Genomic DNA, 20,104 nt, shown 5'->3' with positions numbered 1-20,104 from the left:
CCCTGGAAAACGCTAGTTCTCCGTGTGCTCCCTCAGAGCAATACCTGTGTAGCAAGGGTGGAAAGCGCATGAGTCTCTTTTGGTACTGAGTGAAAGGTGCCTTTTCAGGATCCTCTTGCAAGCTCCCTTAAGGAAGGACCAGACTCCTTGGCAGACTTGTTCAAACCCTCCTGTTCCCAGCTCTCTACTAAATCTCTCTCCTGGCACCCTGCCCCATCATCTCCTCTGTCTTTCTTCTTCCCTGTCTTCCCATAGTGTGCCCTAAATATGCTTAAAAATCCTCATTCCTGAAAAGGAAATCTTCCCTCGCCCCAGTTATATTTTTGGATTACATCCTATCTCTCCCACTCTTCACCATCAAACTGCTTGAAAGAGGAGAATGCACGTGCCCCTCTATTTCCTGATCATATCCCACCAGTCAACCCTCTGCAGGCAGGCTTTGACACTCATCCTCCTAATGAAACCACATCTGCCAGGGGTCACCATGACCTCCAAATCATCAACTAACCTGTGGATTTTTCTCAGTCCTCATTCTTGTTGCTCTTTCTGCAGCATTCAGCCCAGTTGACCATACCTTCCTCATCTTCCCAGGCTTCTGAAATACGTAGTGGTTTTCCTGCCTTCCTGGCCATTCCTTCTGGTTACTGGAATATTAGCAAAACCTCTAGGCAAGAGTAATACGGTATCAGCCCTTGATCCAGTCTCCTGGTTCAAGGGAAGCAACTCAACTGTTTGGTTTTTTGTCCTTAGCACCTTTTATTGAAGTATAATCTCCCCTTTAAAATTCTGTCTGGATGGGCCGATTATTTAGGTGGCGCAGAACCACCTAATGGTGGTAGACAAAACGTTGAAATTGTCTAGACACCATTCTATTATACGCACTGTTAATTCCCTTATGCAATCTGAGCACTTGGATAGTATCTACAAACATTCACTGGATTTACCTGTCCAGGTATCCCTCCTGTATTCATACTATAAACCAGAGCTTTAACTTGAAGTCTTAGAATGGATTGGCTCGAAAGACCAGTCCTCTATCACAGAATGAAGTGGATGTAGTACCATCAACAGTTATTTTAAACATAAATGAAGAGATAGGGGAGCCTGGGTGGCTCAGTTGGTTAAGCGTCTGACTCTTGATTTCGGGTCAGGTCATGATCTCACAGTCATGAGATTGAGCCTCATGTCAAGCTCTGTGCTCAGCATGGAGCCTGCTTAAGATTCTGTCTCCCTGTCCTTCCTCCTGCTTGTGTGTGCTTGTGTGCTTGTGTCTCTCTCTCCCTGTCCTTCCCCTGCTTGTGTGTGCTTTCTCCTTTCTCTCTCTCTCTCAAAAAAAAATAATAATGAAGAGATATGTTTAAAGTGAGGCTCCTGTGTTAATTGCAGATCACCCCTTACCTGGATATTGGGGAAAACCAATAGTTGGTTTGTACAAAGTTCAGGCCCTGGGTCCTCCTTTAGCAACATTTTCTGACCCTTATGAAATGAAAAGAATGATTTTCTCATAAGGAAATGAGCATGTTCTATGACCTGTGAGCAGATCCTGGTCTCATCATTTTTCTTGTGCATAGTAATACGGCTGATTTTTGTTCCATTTTATTTCTGTTTTCATTTTGATTTTGCTTAGGGACATTCGTGATGTGTTTGTTTTGAAGACAGACCACACATGTAAGCCTGCAGGGAATAGGCAATAATCATGACCACATTTCAGCTTAGAACCTTCTCTAATAAGGAAGGTCCTTCAGTCACTTTTATTTATAAGCTAATATTAGGCTGACAAGAACACCTCTCAAAGTCACAGTTCCAATCATTTTTGTGAGGTCAAAGAAGACAGAGAACACAATGGTAGCGGCCGAGCGTCAAAACAATGACGATCAAGTTGCCAGCCTTATACCTTCCATGACACAGAACTGCCACCACCCCCCCTCCCCCCGCCCCCGCTTCCATCCTCTGAAAAATGAAGAGGAGTTGGGATTGAAGACGTGATATTCATCTAGACCAGTGTAGCACCTGCTTTGATAGCAAACGAGGCCCCACCCATACCCAGACTTGGACAATAATGGTGGCTATGTTCCTGGGCCAAATCTTTTCATCTCTGACATCTAGATCTTGAAGTGTCTGATTCTCCCTGGGCAAGGACGGACCACTGGACCAGCAGCGACAGGAACGCTAGGCTGTGCCACATTGGGTACTTTGCCCACGTGGACTGCTTCTCCTGAGGCTGACTCCACTGAGGCCACACCCATGAAGGCATGGCGCAAGTCGTAATGGGCCCGGTGTCCCGGCAGGGGTGCCTGGGGGGCTGCCACCACCACAGGTCCCACCACCAGGGCAGCTGCAGGCGGGTCAGCCGGAGGAGGTGCAGGTACAGCTGAGTCTGCCACGGGGGACGCTTCAGTGCCATCTGGTTGGGGTTGCGGGAGCACAGGCTGGAGAGAGGACCATTTCTACATGTTAGCTACCTTTCTCCTCCCAAGCAAGGCCCCCCACGCTTCTGGATGGAATCCCACCCAATTCTCTCAAAGTAATAATTTTCATTTGCAAGGAATCTGGCAAAAAAAAAAAAAAGAACTACCTAGGTGCAAAGGATTGTCATCAGAGCCACAAGGGAGGGGTAACTGGCCTCTGGTAGCCCCTTTCTCACCAATTATCTTGGGATCGGTGGACTCACACATCCACCCCACAAGCAAAAGCATCCTGCCTTATAGCTTTTCCCAGCAGTGTCCCCCTCCTTATCATCTACACCTGCAGCCACTGGGAGCTTCCAGGCATATCTGGCCACCTGTTCTGTGCCGCTCAGAATACCACCCCCACCCCCTGCAAATAGAAAGGCTCACTTGTCAACCGCTCCCTAGGATGGGCTCTACCCTGCAGCCGCTAGCTCCTGGGAGGGGGAGGCGTGGCTAAAACACGCTTTCATTTGTTGATGATTACATATACCCCACAGCTACTTATACTGTGGGGCTCAGAAGGGCAGGGCAGCAAATGCCCTGTAATTACTAACACACTGCGTAACTGTTAACGCATCACTGTATTCTGAAGATGAGGGCAGGTATATCCATGATGCCCTTACCTGTGTCTGGAACATGGTGCAGGTCACTGCAACATCTTCCCCACCCACCTTCTCAGTGAGTGTTGCCTTACAGAAGCCATATTGCTGCCCACAGAAAGAGAGAAGCTATTGGAACTGGTTTAAAAAGCGGATTTTCTCCCCCCAAGTTTCACTGACACTCCAACAAGTCAGAGGGGAAAAAGCTAAATGCTTAATCCTTTAACATTTTTTCCCCTGAAGTATTCTAGTTTCTGTCTCTAGAAGATAGGCAGTATGTAACTCTAAGCAGAAGGTTGGAAATACAGGTATGCTCTGAGATTGTAAGAGATCACCCGTAATCCCAGAAGGAGTGGTGACCCAGGAGAACTTCTGTTAACATATATGTATTCCCTTCTTATTTTTAAATATATTTAAAAATTAGGATCATTTTGAAACGCCTGAATGGCTCGGTCGGTTAAGCATCTGACTCTTGATTTCCGCCCAGGTCATGATCTCACAGTTCGTTGGGACTGAGCCCTGCGTCAGGCCCTGCACAGTCAATGCTTGGGATTCTCTCTCCCTCTCTCTCTCTCTCTCTCTCTGTCCTTCCTCCACTCTCTCTCTCTCTTTCTCTCTCAAAATAAATAAATAAACTTAAAAAAATTAGGATCATTGTGACTACGCCATTTTGTCTCCCGTTTTTCACTCACTATAATAACATTTTCTTCTATCATTCATTATTCTTTTAAAACGTATTTTTTTAAGATCTGTATAATTTTCTATTTACATGTTGTTCCATGATCCCCTCCTGTTGGACATTTGAGTCTTTTGGGGGTCATTTTGAATCCGTGATGAATCATCTTATTAGGTCTATTCCTGGCGAACATCTCTGGTGATCTCTTTAGGATAAATTCCTAGACGTGGACATTACCGCACTGTGGACTTGAAAGGTTTCATATCAGAGGTGTATCTAGAAAATCTACAACACACTCCTGGCAGCAGGGCATGACCCAGCCTCATTAGGAAACAGCCTCTGCCTTTCTCCTACCTCCAGGGACCTCCAGTGGGTGAGATGACTTGGTGACAGCTCGTGAGGGGGAAGGCCACGTTACAGAGGAGGGCCTGGCATGACCCAGCCCCCCAGGGAGCGGGTATTCTTCACTGTGACCTCTTTCTCCCCAGCCCCCCAACACCAATTGCTCCGAGGATCCTCTGTGCTACAACCAGTTCGTCCATCCCCAGGCCCCCAGCCTGCTCACCTTTTCTGCCAGCAGGTTGCACTTAGCTGGATCCGTGACCTCTGCAGCAACACAGTCAGTGGCAGCCACCGCAAACTCCACGTACGTGGAAGGCGGAAGAGGCTGATGGGAACAAATGAAAATGCATGTGAGGCCACGTGACTCAACCGGAAAAGGCAGGGAAGGAGAGGCCGGAGGGAAGCAGCCGGGGCTGTGTGGTTGCACACTCCCGGGAACAACATTCGCGTGGACCCCACCGCGTGGCCGGGAAACATGGCCCCCGTGGCTTACCCAGGGCGGTTACCGTGGGACGCTCACACTGCTAAAATAACGCTATTTGGTGTAGTCTGGGGTGGGGGTGTTGGGAGAACCACGGATCCCGGTTAATTAGCCTCCCCACCTATACCTGTCATGTATTGCCAAGGATGCCGCCGCTGGCAGCCGGGAGGCCACATTTCTCAAATACCAGAATTCTGTGGCGCTCCGGTGTGCTGAACGGTCCACCGTGCGGTTCGGTGTGTTTCAGTGATTCAAAGGGCATTGTGGGATCCTGCCACTGCATGCCCACCTTTCTAAGCCTCAACTAGGAGAGGGCCGTGGCTGATGGGTGGCGAGGCGTGATAAAGACGTGGCGCCCTGGGAATTTAGAGCGAGCGCTTCTGGATAATGTCGAAACTCCCACTCGCTGCACAGCGAGCCCTGGTGTTATAGCTAGTACTGAGGAAGCCAGGGCAGACAGCGGCTGTCAGAGTGACTCAGCAGGGGTGACGTACCGAGGGTTCTTTGGGTCCTCGGGACACCCGGCGTCCTCATATCGCTCATACTCCTAAGGATACTTTCTTCCCTTTTTCTCACCACCCACCTTGCCTTCCTGTCACTGCCTCTGCACCTGCTCCGTCCCTCCCCGCTGTTTCACCACCTACATTCCCCAAGTGCCACCAAACCGCCCCGTCTGTCCGAGGGCCTCAGTCTTACCACAAGTTGAGCCCGGGAGACTTCCACAAGCTGAAAATAGGAGCCATTGCTCTGAGTGTTGAACGCAGTCAGGGCAACCTCTACTGCGTGCACTACCTTGGTGTCGTTCAGCGGGGCCAGCAGGGGGCACTGTGGGCACACCTTGCGCACGTCCTCCGCAGAGTCTACCCCCAGAGAGAAATCGAGTCTGGGTTGTAATTCTCCACAGCGTTCACCCCAGCTCTGCTTATTTTGCAAGGCCTAGGACATGCTCCAAATGGCTTCAGGTGTTTTCTCTGCTTCTTACTAAACCTTCAGGTGGCTCCTGTCATGCTGACATTTCGGCAGGAGCCCCTCTCGCCAAGGGGCAATTTCCACCTCCAGTGACAACAGCTCCTTAAAAAAACAGTTTTACAATTCCAGATCCCGGGAGATTTGGCCCCTTCTTTTCCTCACCAACAAGGAAGCCCAAACTAGTTACACTGAAAACAACGCAGGTCCTTTCCTCACTCCACAAGGTAAAAATAAGAACAATAATCATCATCATCATCTCTACCTGGACTGGAATCACATTTTGCAAACAACACGGTAAACTGGCCATCCTGTTTCAGCACCTGGAAATCACAGTCCCCTTCCACAGCCTGGAGAAATAAACCCACAGTGAAGCCTCAGAAGGAGGGCTGGCCTTTCATTTTCCACTGGGATCCCGGGGCTGGGGTGTGTGGGGCGCTCCCTCAGACGTGGTTGTCAAAGATGAGCCTCATGAAATCACTTTCACCGGGTGACACTGACATACGGTGTTCACTGGTGTGGGGCAAGGGCTACAACAAGAGGGCTCAACTGTTGTAAAAATCAGCCCCAGGGAAGGCAGCATCCAATGGTAATTTTAGCGACTGCACGCTGGCTAGCCATGAAGGCAGGCTGGGGAGCTGGGCAACACGGGGCCTGCACTTTGCAGAACCACCAGGGACCTGGCTGGGGCACCACCTGCAGTCACTCTAAACGGGGCACTCACATGCTCCATCAGTTGTCTCACGGTGCAGTTTGCCACGGGGGTGGGGTCCCGTATGTAGCACGTGGTTTCCAGCGTGTCTATTTCGAGCTCAAACACCTCCCCCATTGGCCGCTGTGGAGACACAGAATGAAGCAGTGAGCGGCCTGATCCCGTTGCGCGGGCGAGAGCTTGAGCACCCAGCGGGCTGGAAGTAACGCCTGTTGGAGAGGCGAGGGACAGGTCATTGCTACTGTTAGTCTGCACCTCCACCGAGCTCTGACCTGGCCCGTGGGCAGGACAGGGACCAGGGTTTCTCAGGTCTACTTCTGTCGGCTGCGCGAGCTCAGACGGTGTTTGCAAGGAAGAAGGGACCGTGGCCTTGGACGGGTTGATGGAACCACAGTCATCACCCTGAGTTCTACTTGGAAGCTAACGTGAGCACTGATACTTCGCTTTGAAAATTTCACGCTTCGGGGCGCCTGGGTGGCGCAGTCGGTTAAGCGTCCGACTTCAGCCAGGTCACGATCTCGCGGTCCGTGAGTTCGAGCCCCGCGTCAGGCTCTGGGCTGATGGCTCAGAGCCTGGAGCCTGTTTCCGATTCTGTGTCTCCCTCTCTCTCTGCCCCTCCCCCGTTCATGCTCTGTCTCTCTCTGTCCCAAAAATAAATAAACGTTGAAAAAAAAAAATTTAAAAAAAAAAAAAAAGAAAATTTCACGCTTCGATCGGCGCTTTGAAAAAAATCAGCTTTCGTTTTTTTCTCAATCAAGTGGCAAAGTAAGGTGGTGTAGGATAATATCTTACCTTAATGGTCTCTCCTGTATCTGCTCCATCCCTCCCTCTGCTTCTTTCTGCTTTCCCTCTCATCATCTAATTTCCCTCCTTCTCCATTTTCTTTTCCTTCCTAAAGGAAAAATTGTCCTTGGCGGTTTGTCATTGGGCTTGCCTAGTTGCTGCCCTCTACTGCCCCCTGCTGGAGACGAAGGGGAAGCGCGAGCCTCCCTCTGAGACTGCGGAAGCTGTGAGTTGCTGGTACCGTCTAGAAGGAATAGCAAGGAAGGCAGATAGGGGAGCCCTGAAACTCCTTGTGGTTATTCTTGCCAGTTCATCTGTTTCTGTATCCTTTCTGCAAAGGCTGGAAAATCCAGAATATACAAGTATGTTTTTTTTTTTTCTTTTAGCCCAGCTCTGATTGCCTCTCATTTAGTTCTGCCTGACTCGCTACTACCTGAAACCTAGGGATCTCTTTGCCAAGGAGAAGCTGTGTTTTATGATGTGCAGATGTGCCCAAATTAAACGTCCTGAAGATACAGCTGCAGGAATAGAAGCAGGTACTCCTGGGTTTCTCTAGGAAAGCACCTGTCAAGCTCTGCCTTTAGTGAAGATTGCAACCTCTGTTCCTTACTTTTCCCTCAAATGCTTATGTTGTGTGTTATTTCCCCTGACCTCATGGGTGTTTCCTCTGAACCACCACTGGGCGTCAGTACAGTTGCAGCCCTCCTAAAATCCATCCTGATGTCTAATATTTGTCCCACTGTGAGATCAGAGGTTAGTCCCCACATCCAGATACTTACCTTATTCCCTCCTTTGGGTTGTAAATATCTTGTAGGTTGTAAATACCTTGTAAATATCTTGGGTTGTAAATATCTTGTACCTTATTCCCTCCTTTGGGTTGTAAATATCTTGTAAATATCTTTGGCGTTTGAGCTCAAAAGAAAAACTTTCTCACTTTTATGTTAGGTTGAACCATTAAAATGCCAATATTTGACTGGTTTTAATATACAAAAGTAGAAATTTCTTATGGTTCAGCTTAATATCTCTCATGGCACGCGACACTGGTTCCTGCCGGTGAAAGGCTTGTATTCAATTGTTTGCTTCAAGAATCACCCTTCATCAGATATAAAATCTAATTCAAAATAGGCAGTAGACATATACCTTTTCCCCATTGCCCCAAATCTCTCCACTGTTCCACAAGCCATATTTTCCAGCTTAATCTTTATTGTCACTGGCTTCAGACTGCATCGATTACTTGTCTAGCTTGTGAAGAGGTAAACGCCATTCGTGCCAAGATTTCTTTCTGAGAGGTGGGCACCTCTCTTTGGGAGGTAACTCGTGTAGAGGAAGGAACATGGGTTCAGAATCAAATCCCAGCCCAATGTTTACAAGTTATATGATCCTGAACAACAACAAAATGCCCTAATGTCAGAGGCTCGGGGTTCTCTCATGTAGGACAAGGACAATACCTACCACGCAGGACTGGGGGCTGGGAGGGAGTAAGGAGATCGTGTATGGGAAGGGGCCTGGCGCACAGTAGATGGCTGTCAAATGCTAGTTTCATTCATTCTCAGTCTTCATCCAGAGAAACGGAAGCAAAGAAAGAGAAGTGAAATCCAATCGGCCAGAATCCTGCATCTTGCGCATAGAGTTTTCTAGCAAGCCGCACTTTCTACCTGTGCTGTTCAAAATATTCCTCGAAGCCCTTCTTGTCCCACACACCTCCTCACCCCCATCCAGCACCCTCTTGAGACCCATGACCACAGCTCAGAATGTCTCGCTCCCCCACTTTCCCCCTCCCTCACTCCTGAGAAGAAATCAGAGAGTTTGACCCTCTGCAGTTTCATTGTGTTGGGAGATGTGATCTTTGAGACACCCAGCTGAGCTCCACACAGGGGTTCTTTCGGCTCAGACATGGAAGGCTTACTTACCCGAGGCCACACCTTCACTTTGTCAATCTGGTTCAAGGTGTGCTTGTAGCCCTGAAGAACGTGGTTATTTATGTAGTCCACGGCCACCAGGGCTGCTTGCTCTGTTTCTGGGTCATCACAGTCCAGTTCCCTATAAACCAGACCTGGTATATGCGGGGCAGCATGGCAGCCCCAGAGCTGAGCAAGGCAAAGGAGCAGGGCGAGGGACTTCATGGCTGCTCCAGAGGGACCCTAGCAGGTGGGCAGATGGCTGGAAGCCTCAGGACCAACCCAGGGGCTCTGCTCTGAAAAGTAGACCAATGGAGGGCCAAAGGCTTTATTTATCTGTCAGAACCTGCCGGGGAAATTGCATAAGGACGTGGGATGATTTCTGTTCTGGTTCCAAGTAAACCCTTGCAAACATCAGCCCCGGAAAAGCAAACAGGTTAGGACATTTCTGGTCCCCAAGAAATCTGCCAAAGTCAATGCTGCTGGGGGCAGGTGGAAGGGGGTGGGGAGATGCTCCGGAGTCAGCTTGGAACACAGAGGGGAGGAGGTGTGTACCTAGGCAAGGTGAGGAGGGGCCGGCACAGCCAGCCCTGGAGTACTGTGGGTTCAGCAGAGGAAGTGCCCTCTACTGAGATCTGAGCACGGCATGGGGCCCGTGAGGGGAAAGTACGGCCCGGCAGCAAAGTGATAAAGTCGTCTAATATGAAAGAGACTTATCTCCTCCTGGAGGGAGAACGAGGCCCACAGATGTAGCAAAGATACAGGTGATCCAGAGTGAGCAGGGAGAGCTTTGAGAGATGCTGAGACCTTGGGTAAGGTCCTTGAAGAAAAGAAGGGAGGAAGGGAAAGGTTTCTGCCTGAAGTGTGGAACAGGGGTGAGAGGAGGGTTCCCTGTATCAGGGCAGGGTGGGCTGCCCTTTCAGAATGCACGGCCTGGGCCCTGGGTAGCTGGATGCCATTGGCGCCTCGGCCAGTTCACAAGTGCGCGGAGGGGAGCCCTCGTCTAACAGAAACTCCCTTGGCCAAGCTCTGGGCTTGAGTCCCACGCTGCAGGCTGAGCTGCTTTGGGGGCAGCTAAGAATACAAACACTTCCATGATGCCCTTCACAGCCTTAGCCGAATTAAGGTCCTGACGGCCAGAGCCCAGGGCCACAGTGTGGGTTCCAGGCCCTGCTCGTAAGTGGCCCTTGCCAATCCCAGTGGAGAGTGGGCACGGCAGTGAGAGGCTTGGAAAATATCGCAGAGAGACCTGGCTGGGTTTAGCCTGGAGCAAAGAAGCCCTAACATGAAGACCTACCTGTTCTTCACATATTTAGAGGTCACCATTATGTGGTAGACAGATTTACCCAGTTGTCTGAGTAGTGTTTCAGAGGACAACACTTCATTTCCTTGGGGGGGGGGGGGGTGGGGAGGAGACCTTCTACAAGGAAGCTTATCCATATCAATTTTCTGGGAGCTTGGAGGTAAGTAAGGGGGATATATGACATGGCCAAGAAGGCAACCGTAAGGACTGTTGGCACACTCCCTCCCAAGTGCTCACACCATCCTGTAGAATCTTCATGACAAACGCTCAGAAGCTGTGGTCGGGACTCCACGTTCTCTCCAAGAGCGGCGTCCTGGCTCTTAGAGACACAACACAAGCTCTGGTCATCTGGCAAGTTGATCCTCAGGACCAAGGGTGACCTTTCATCCACCTTCTGCCCTATTTCCTTCAGGGCTTTGACTCATGAGCACCTCTGTGTGGGCTCAGTGCTTTTCTTTTAAATAATCTTTTAAGATACAAAATGCGGCCATCACTAAAAACTGGGAAGTCAGAAAAATATATGCAGTGAGTACGTAGTTTGTATGTCAGAAGCTTGAGTGTATAAAATCTAAATGTATCCCCCCCCCCACACACACACACACACTGGAATTTCTGAGTCTGAGCCCCCTTTCGTGAAATTTAACCTGATGAGTTATAGGTGGCCTTATTTCTCGGCTGCTTAGTTGCAGCCCAGTCCCATTTAGGTTTGCCCCTTATGCTGCTTCTGGCCCCCCGGGGTTAGAAGGAAGCCTGAGTGGGGAGAGGGAGACTTAGGCAATATCCTTTAGTTAAGGGCAGAGAGGGGTGTCCGCCTTTGCCTGTGCTGTAAGGGTCTGCGCTGGCCCCTTCGGCCAGGTGACCCATCTCATCTGGTCCTCAGGCACAGCCAGCTGGCCTGTCCACCCACGAGCTAGCTAATGTCCTGCTGGCTTCATCTCGTCCTTAGCAAGATGTCCCTCCTGCATCCTGTGATCAGGCGTCCCTTTGTCTCAGCCCTGGGACCCTTCCTAAACCAGAGGCCTTTTTTCAGCTAAGTACTACCGCCTTCTTTAAGCTTTGGAAAATTTGGCTATTGAGGCCACCCAGGGTGTAGCGGGCTTCCCGAGGCTTCCTTTAAGCCCATCCATCTAGATACTGCAGTCATGGCCCCATCAACTGCTCTGGTGCCATCCTGCTAGGCAGGAGACTCCTTCCATGCTGTCTCCATGCACCCCTTCCCTGCCTCCCACCCCTGAAGTGAGGTTCAGGGTCTCTGATTTGGGATTTCCATGCTGTTCGGGGGTGGTTCAGCTCTCATCCCAACCTGAGGGTGGGGAGGAGGGAGAAAAAAAATGTTCAGTTTGACCATTTTTTCTTGCATTTGGAGCACTTCTTTTGGTATCTTGGTTCTCAGATCTTCCATGGGTGACAATTTCGAAAGCACTACGGATGGGTTCAGTTCACTGATGGTAGAAAAAGAAAGCATGTAATAAAGAGCAATTAATATCTCACCTAGCACCCTATCAATCCTATCAAAACTCATCCATAATCTCATCATCCAGAGATACATAGCTCAATGTTTCTTTTTCTTTCTTTCTTTTTTAACAGTGGCAATGTTTCGGGGCATTTCCATCTTGTCTCTTTTGTTCTATGCCAAGAATTAGATGTAATTATTTTATATATAATAATACAATATAGATCATAGTGCATATGAAACTTTATCTTCATTTTTTCATTTAACATCACAATTTGAATATATTCCCACGTCATTAAACACACTTAGAAAACATAATGAGTGCCTGTGATTCTATCGTGTGTATCACAGTGTAACCATTCGCTTATTGTTGGGTATTTATTTACTTTGTTCTCAGTTGATTACTATCGCAGAGAAAGCTGCAATGAACATTTTATTTAGGAATCTTTGGCTTTCGAGTTCTTTTTGCAGGATGGATTCTTAACCAGTGAAATCACTGGTTCAAATAATTTGGACAATTTTAAAGCTCTCGGTTTTTCTGCCCAAATTGCCTATTAGAAAGACCATGCCGATTTATATCTCCAGCATTTGGTCAGGGCGGGTGTTGTCTCGTTTCCTCGGCTACTGTTTCCATGCTGACTTTTACAGGAACTCAGCAATGGGAAAAATCATCAGAACCCTTTTTAAACGTATTTTATGAGTATCTTTAGTTTTATCGCAGCTACTCCATATGTCTAATACTTACACACTGAAACACTTTAATTTTTTTTTTAACGTTTATTTATTTTTGAGACAGAGGGAGACAGAGCGTGAGTGGGGGAGGGGCAGAGAGAGAGGGAGACACAGAATCTGAAACAGGCTCCAGGCCCCTAGCTGTCAGGACAGAGCTTGATGCGGGGCTCGAACCCACGAACTGTGAGATCATGACCTGAGCCGAAGTTGGATGCTCAACCAACTGAGGCCCCCAGGCGCCCCAATGCTTACAAACTGAAATACTTTAGAGTCAAGCCGAATAAAATGGTCCCTGAATTTTTTTTTCAATTTCCTTAGATAGAAGTGTTGCCATTTACCTACTGACAATGAAAATGAAAATGAAAATAGATGATATCTTGGTATGTTTTCTAAGAAATTTGTAGCCAAGGGTGTCAAAGGGAGGGCTACAGGTATTCACTGTGTCTGATGGCACAAATTTCAAACTTGGGAAGGTTTTCACATGCCAGGTGCATGCACTTATAAGTGATCTTGGGTTCGTTTCATCCACCTGGCTCCAACTTTTTTGCATGCCAATTGGGGATGGGCATTTACCCCACTTTCTGGTCATTCGTCTCATTGTTTTAACTACTTATCTGTGCATTTATCTGTAAGGCCCACATCACTGTACTAAGACAATACTCTTTCCGTTTAAGCCATGTATGTCTGAGTGTGCTGAGGTTATCAGAGGTTTGCGAAAGCTGGTTGAGGAGAACGGGCCCGAGAGCCTAAGGGCCAGTAGAGGGTCAACAGCCTGCCTGACATGGCAGCAGGGCGCTGGGCAGAGCTTGCTGGATGGAGCCCCCGTGTGGCTGATGGCAGGGTTCTCAAGATGGCAGCTGAAAATGGCACCAGGTCCTCTGCAGTTGTTAGTAGGGCTCCCCACCAGGGCAGTGATGCATTTGAACTATTCCAAGGCAGATATTGCATTTATAGTTACCAATCAAGAGCCAAAGACAAGAAGAAGGATCATGGGGTCAGAGTTGCCGGGGTTTGCCTGTGTCAGGGCCCTGCCAACAGACACAGGCCTCAGAGGGGAAGGATAGAACTAGAAGGGGGTGTAATACCGAGTCACGCTTTGAGAACTGAGGTGAGAGCTAGCAACCCGTTCTCTCACGAAACAGAACACGACAAGTGTACGTCAGCAGCAGGCAGAGGGACAATTGGTTTTCGCAGGGAGGAAGTGGCAGGGTTTGGTGCTTTAATTGCTGGGCTGGATTTCTGGCTCTGCCCTTTTTTGGTACTTAAAGGGCCTCGGCCCAGAGAAGGCCGAGTATTAATTTCTGGTAAGCCTGGTGTTTCTTCATTCATATGGGCATGGAACAAACGTTTATCGAACACCCAATATCTGTGATGTCAGGTGTCTGGATGTAGAGTGATGAGAAGACGCCATCTGCCGTAAAGCAGCTCACCTTGACTCACGTGGCCCAGCAACGTCTCATCAGCTAAGAACTCTAGATTATTATACAAAATCATCATAATGTTTGTCTTGTGACGACAGATTGGAATTTATTTCTCCACTCCAAAACATCGGCCAATGGAATACAAACTACCCTTGTTCCAAGGACCAATCGGGTTTTCTGTGAAGGTAACTTAGCACCAGTTGCCCTGGAAATAATTTGGAAAAAGCCCTTTGCACTCAGTGCCAACACACTAAAATTGGGAGATGTGGGGCTGAACTCAGCGTGGCAAAAATTAAGTCACAGCGACCAGCGGTGATTAATTACTCCCTTTCTTTGGGTGGGGAAAGAGTTCCACAAGCTTCACCCATAACCATGACCTGGATCTGCAGATCTAAACCCCAAGGAGAAACTGCATTTGAGGGGATCGATGGGGGAAGAGTAATCCTGGACTAGGGCGGGGCAAGGGCCAGGGTGAAGGTGTAAAATTTAAGGAGTCGCTCATCCTCAGGGTTGCATCTCCTTCAGTGTTGTACCCTAGGCCTCTCCTGTGTCACACTTTAGTCCCAGCCCTGGAGAAGAGGCCTTATCTAAACCCAGGACAGAAATCTTTCTACTCTTTCAAGGAAAGTTCTTTAATCGTTCTGGCTGGTGATGCTATGTGTGAAATCTGCCTCAAGAACACAGTAATCCTTGGGGTTAGCGTTTCATGATCACAAAAGAAACTATCTTTTGTTTGAGGGAAAACTTCCTACCGTTCTTACCATTCCCTGTGGCCTTGACACCCACGCAAACGTCCAGTCTCGCAAAAGCTAGAACCACCACAGGGTTAAAGAAAGAAGGGGGAGGTCGGGCTTTCTGAGGCTGGAATAGCTCCTCCTCAGGAAAATGTCACCACCAGAGCTCGTGTTAGCGACTCCTTATTCTGTGGAAATCGCTGTGTTTTCCTCATAACTCCACAGGAGCTTTACTATTCTCATCTTTCCTCCTTTACAGGCTCAGAGAGGTTCTGCAACTTGACCACATCACACAGCGATGGAGCCTAGATTTAGCCCAATCATTTTTTTCTCTATTAACCCCAAACCAAAAGACCAGAGGGCCCAAAGAAAGCTGAGAAGGTTGACTGCTGTGCATTGCCTTTAAGTGAGCAAATCATTATTCTTAATAATAGAAAACATGGCTGTGTGCTATAGTTGAAGAAAGGTGAAAAAATAGAAAAATGTATTGAGCTTGGTTAACAAAAGAATAAATAAATTAATTTATTCGCATAATTTCAGTCCGTGGAAAATATCTGGAAATCAATTTTGCAGAGGAGACTTTGACCTATTGACTTTAGCGATGACTCAGTGGGTGTTGAAATTATCTTGACTTCAGGTTTAGAAGGTAAATAAAAGGTAAGTCATTACATTATTTCTGGTTAAATGTTTTCCAGGAGCATGAGAGTCAATGCAGAAAATCACATCCATCTGTCCTGCTGGTCCCTGTCATCAACTTTTGATGTCTTCAAAACAAGGTGAGTGGCATTTTCAGACAAGAAGGAAGATTGTCCTCAGATGGTCACATTGGGTCTGGCTGTACAGCACTATGTTGGTTATTATAAACACAGAAGAAAAGTGTAAGCTGTGGTTCCTGCCCTCAGCTGACGTTAAATCCACAGGAACACAATGCCCCGAATTGGAAAGGGTCTCATGGGACAAGAGTGTCTATGTTATTTTTAATCTTGTGTCCCTAGGACCTGCCTCCTGCCCAGCGCAGATGGGCCCCTATGCACGATTGCTGTCTGAGAAGCACTAGGGCAACTTCCCACTCAGCTCCGAGGCCCCCCTCCAGTGTGTGTGGTGTTTACCCGAAGACATTTACATACAGGAATCTCTCCACCATGCTGGCAGTGCATTCTATTGCTAAATCACTCTTTCCTTCATATCGAGTCAAGACCTGCCTACCTTGTAACCTCACAAATGGGCCCAGATTCTCCCCCTCAAGATCTACATAGCCTAAGTCAATTCTCTGCTCTATATGTTGGGCTGTAGGTATTTAGGGCTATCCATGTTGTATCATGCTACCCTTCTCTGACCTCTGTTATCTCTTTCTTCAGGTACTTCTCAGGTGTCTTAGTTTTGAGACCACCTCATCATCTTATTGAATAGGCAAGTCTGGCACCAGTGGTTAGAAATAGGATGAATCATCTTGTCACTGGGGGTCATAGCGATCTGAGTGGAGGCAAACTTGTACGTGCACAGGTGAAGGGCAATTCAGGAATTAGTAGATAGTGACATAGGCCACTTGCCACTCATAGGACAGGAGGATTTCTCCTGGTTTCCAAAGACTTACCTGGACTCTCAAAAGGAGTTACAATGAGACTGAAAAACAGAGAGACCATTCTTCTCCATAGATTGCCTTGAATAGACTTCTTAAAAGTGGAGAGGGAAAATGTATGAGGCTAGTTAGTGGAAGACCAGTAAGAGGGGACCAAGTCTCCATTCGTCTTGAATCTAACAAGGCTCTCAGCTGGTAGCATGTCTTCACTGCTTGTTACGTGATCTCTAGAAAACATGTAGGGATGTGGAACGTCGTTGCTTCTGGCGTTCTTGTTAGAACATTAGAAGGCGACAGCTTGAAATAGAGAGGGTGCCAATCACAGGGCCAGGGCAGGTAATGTGGGCACTTTTCTCTTTCCATGCTGGGATTGTGCAACAGGCAGCCACATCATTCAGCACATTAAGCAACAATTGAGCCTCCAGGACTCAGATTGTAATGGAGACTGAGGCAGCGTGAGGATGCATATTAGCAGGAAGGTAAGGGTAAGTAAGATGGAGAGGGATGGGATGGGTAGGGAGGAAGGAATGGGAGCAGCTTAGCATGAGTAGGAGCCCCGCACTCGGAGTCAGAACTGACCCCTGGTGCCACTATTTATTAGCTATGTGAGCTAACTAGAGATTTCATCTTGCTATGCCTTAGTTTCTTCATCTGTGAAATATGGGCAATAAAACCTGGCTAGTAGATATGTGCTAAAGATTTAGTGAGAACATTTGCAAATTCTCCACCTCGGGTGGTACACGGTGAACTATCAATAAATGGGGGCTCTTTTTAAAATTTAAAAAAATTGTATACTTTTTTTGTTTTGGAGAGAGGGAGAGTGCACTTGAGCAGGGGAGAGAGGCAGAGAGAGAGAGAGAGAGAGAGAGAGAGAGAGAGAGAGAATCTTAAGCAGGTTCCACGCTCAGCACAGAGCCAGATGCAGGGCTTGATCCCACGACCCTGGAATAAGCTGAGCTGAAATCAAGAGTCAGACCTCAACTGACTAAGCTGCTCAGGTGCCCCATCATATAGAAATTCTTAATTGGGAAGCATGGCTATTGAAATAAAAATAAAAATACTTAAATAAGGGGCGTCTGGGTGGTTCAGTTGGTTGAGCATCCAACTCTTGATTTCAGCTCAGGTTATGATCCTACGGTTTGTGGGTTCAAGCCCTGCATCAGGCTCTGAACTGTCAGTGCTTGGGATTCTTTCTCTCCCTCTCTTTCTGCTCTCCCCACCCCCGCTCACACTCTCTTTCTCTCAAAATAAAGAAACATTAAAAAAATACTTAAGTAAGTAAAATAATAGATCAAATATAGACCAGGAAAAAATTCAATCTGGAATCCCCTTAAGTGCCTCCTCTCTGTCTTTTAAATGGAAATTCTGTGTAGGGATTTGCATAGCAGGCAGATGTTGGAGGCTGAATTCTCACCAGGGTCTGCATCTTGTCCTCTGCCCACTACCCCACGTGGCCATGGGCCCCCCATTTCATTCCATAGTGGTGGGTTGCCCCACCCAGAAGCCTAGAGTGGTCCAGCAGGTGTTGGCACTTAGAAAATTACCTATAGTCATACCCTGGCGACACGGATGAAGGACAACATGCAAGGAAAAATGTAATTTTCTTTTGAACATCTCACAGTCTCTTTCTCGAGCTTACTGTCCTACAATTTGCATTTGAAACTTTATTTCTGTTAACACATGGATCGTGAATGACAATGCCAATATACATTCTGTTGTATTCTAACTTGATTTGCATAAGTACTAAAGTTCGCTGCTTGGTCAACATGCTTTAATTTTTCATATGTGTATGTATGTATGATTTTGATTTTTCTTTTCCAATACAAATGTCGTGTGGTTTCTAAAAGTTGGGAAAAAAATAAAAGTTGGAGCTTCCCCTCTTAAGTTAAGTGGGACAGAGCTACATAGCTAGCTAGGAGGTTTTGTGTGGTCCCAGAGCCTCGACCTCCTCCTAGGCGGTATTGCTGTGTGTCTGAAGACTGCTGGACAGACACCAGGACACCATTTGCAAGAGGGGGTGGGGGGCCTTCGGGGGCAGAACCCACCTCCCTGGAATAGAGCCAGGCCTGGAAGGCCTGCCTGGTACTAAAGCCTCCCCCGTGGTCAAAGGGAACAATAAAATATTGTCTGTTACTTAGATTTGTCTCCTGCCTTGCCCTGCTTTGAACTCATTATCTAAGCCCTATTATGAGAAAGAACTGAAGACAGGCTGTCCCCAGAAGACCTCAGGAAGTTCAAGCATTTCTGTTTTGATGCCTGTTGACAGCCTGTAACACAGAAGAGCAAAGAGATCTTCCTCCACTGTCTGCACAGAAGTCACTGTGGCCCTAGGTGCCCCACAACCATCGCTGAGGCGGGAGAGGGCAGTGTCCAGCAGTTAGGGGTGCCAGGACGAGGGCCAGCAGTGCCTGGGGGCAGGCGGTACTGCTCTCATTGAACCTATGTCATTTGATCATTGTTTGTTTTTTTAATCTTTTAATGTTTATTTATTTGGAGAGAGAGAGAGAGACCTGGGAGGGGCAGAGAGAGAGGGAGAGAGAGAGAGAATCCCAAGGAGTCCTCACTGTCAGCTCAGAGCCCGATGCAGGGCTTGAACTCACAAACTGTGAGATTGTGACCTGAGCTGAAATCAAGGGTTGGATGTTTAACCAGCCGAGTCACCCACGCGCCCCCGTTCGATCACTGTTAGAAAACAATGTCCACTCACTTGTAAATCGCTAATAGAGGGTATATTTGGAGACAAGAACAGAGAACGTGACGTTCAACGAAAGCAATTTGGGAGCATCGCATTTAAGAAGGAATAGGAAACGGTTACCCCAGAAAGTATAAATCAACAGAGACCACACGTAATTTGGGAGATTGGAGAGAGAGAGAGAGAGAGGGTGGCAGCATTATCTCTTTGTATAAAATCCAAAACTAACAGTTCAAGGTTGATTTACTTTCTGATGTAATAAAATGTAGGTCTAAAGTCAGCTTGTTATTCAATATGTCCTCTGTCCGTGAGCTCAAAGACAAGTCCAGGGAAAAGTTATTGACCAGATACCCTGAGGCACAGCAGGAGGGTGCAGGGTAGGGGGTCTAACGGCCCCTGAGTGGCAGTGTAACCCACACGTGCCTGCAGGCCTCAGTTCTACCTCCTCTCCAATGCTCTGATGGTGTCACTAACGCCCCGGGGCCAGTTTCCCCGCTGGGGTGAGGAGAATAGCCATGATGCCGAGGGGGTAGTTTTTGTGCCATGAAAGGCAGTGGCAGGGTCTGGCTCTGGGCCACACACAGGAGAGGTGCACCATAACGTCTCCAAAGAAGGTGTGTGGATGGGGAGGGGGACGGTGATGGAGGCCATGCTCCAGGAGTGGAGGAAATGGCTCCACGCTGGATCCAGCGCGTCATTATGTCATTAGGAAGGGTCTTCCCATGAACCGGGACCATCTTCAACCAACGCTGGACCAGGGGTGGCCCAAGGTGCTTCTTTGCGTGCCCATACCCTACTAGATTGGCAGGCCTCCCTGCAGCTCTGTGTTGGCAAAGAGTCCGAGCTGAGGGGTCCGTGGGGGTGTTGTGGAGGGAACAAGTCTGCACCCCCACCCTGCACTGGCTGGGCTCCTTCTGCCGCGGCTGGCCCCTGGCCATCACTGGGTTCCCAGGGCCTCCAAAGCTCATGTATACAGTAGCCGCTTAATAAATGTGTAATCAATAATGTTTTCCTCTCCAGTTTCCCTTTGACAAAGTCTGCAATTAGCCCTCATTGTTTTTACACCAAATTAAGTCCGTGAAGTCTTCCACAATCCAGCTCTTTGTCTCCCTCAACGTAATTTTGCCCACTCCCTCTCTACACCAGACACCAGTGGGCTTTTCCCAGGCTTCCCAAGAGCACACAGGGCCCCTGCCTGGGGGTCAGTTGGGGCCGGGCCGGAGAGCTAAAAAGACCCTCGAACCAACTGGAAACCTGGCAGCCATCAGTCCAAATTTTCGCAGGCA

At 48.2% G+C, this 20,104-nt stretch overlaps 1 protein-coding gene across 2 annotated transcripts; it reads right to left on the bottom strand.

Annotated features, from left to right (window-relative positions):
• Nucleotides 1-1,969: 1,969 nt before the first annotated feature.
• AHSG (alpha 2-HS glycoprotein) lies at nt 1,970-9,129 on the bottom strand. 2 transcript variants are annotated; one of them, XM_047875735.1, is made up of 7 exons: nt 8,917-9,129; nt 6,236-6,346; nt 5,777-5,861; nt 5,242-5,405; nt 4,288-4,389; nt 3,071-3,154; nt 1,970-2,426 (listed from the first exon to the last, which is right to left on the bottom strand). In XM_047875735.1, the coding sequence occupies exons 1-7, from the start codon at nt 9,127-9,129 to the stop codon at nt 2,100-2,102; spliced, it is 1,086 nt and encodes a 361-aa protein (XP_047731691.1). In that variant the 3' UTR covers nt 1,970-2,099. The 2 variants fall into 2 exon arrangements, with proteins under 2 accessions (XP_047731691.1, XP_047731692.1); XM_047875736.1 differs by lacking the exon at nt 3,071-3,154.
• Between the last annotated feature and the right edge of the window lie 10,975 nt (nt 9,130-20,104).

Source organism: Prionailurus viverrinus, chromosome C2 (assembly GCF_022837055.1).
Source record: "Prionailurus viverrinus isolate Anna chromosome C2, UM_Priviv_1.0, whole genome shotgun sequence".
NCBI classification, from domain to species: Eukaryota; Metazoa; Chordata; class Mammalia; order Carnivora; family Felidae; genus Prionailurus; species Prionailurus viverrinus.
This window is presented reverse-complemented; position numbering and strand designations above follow the sequence as displayed.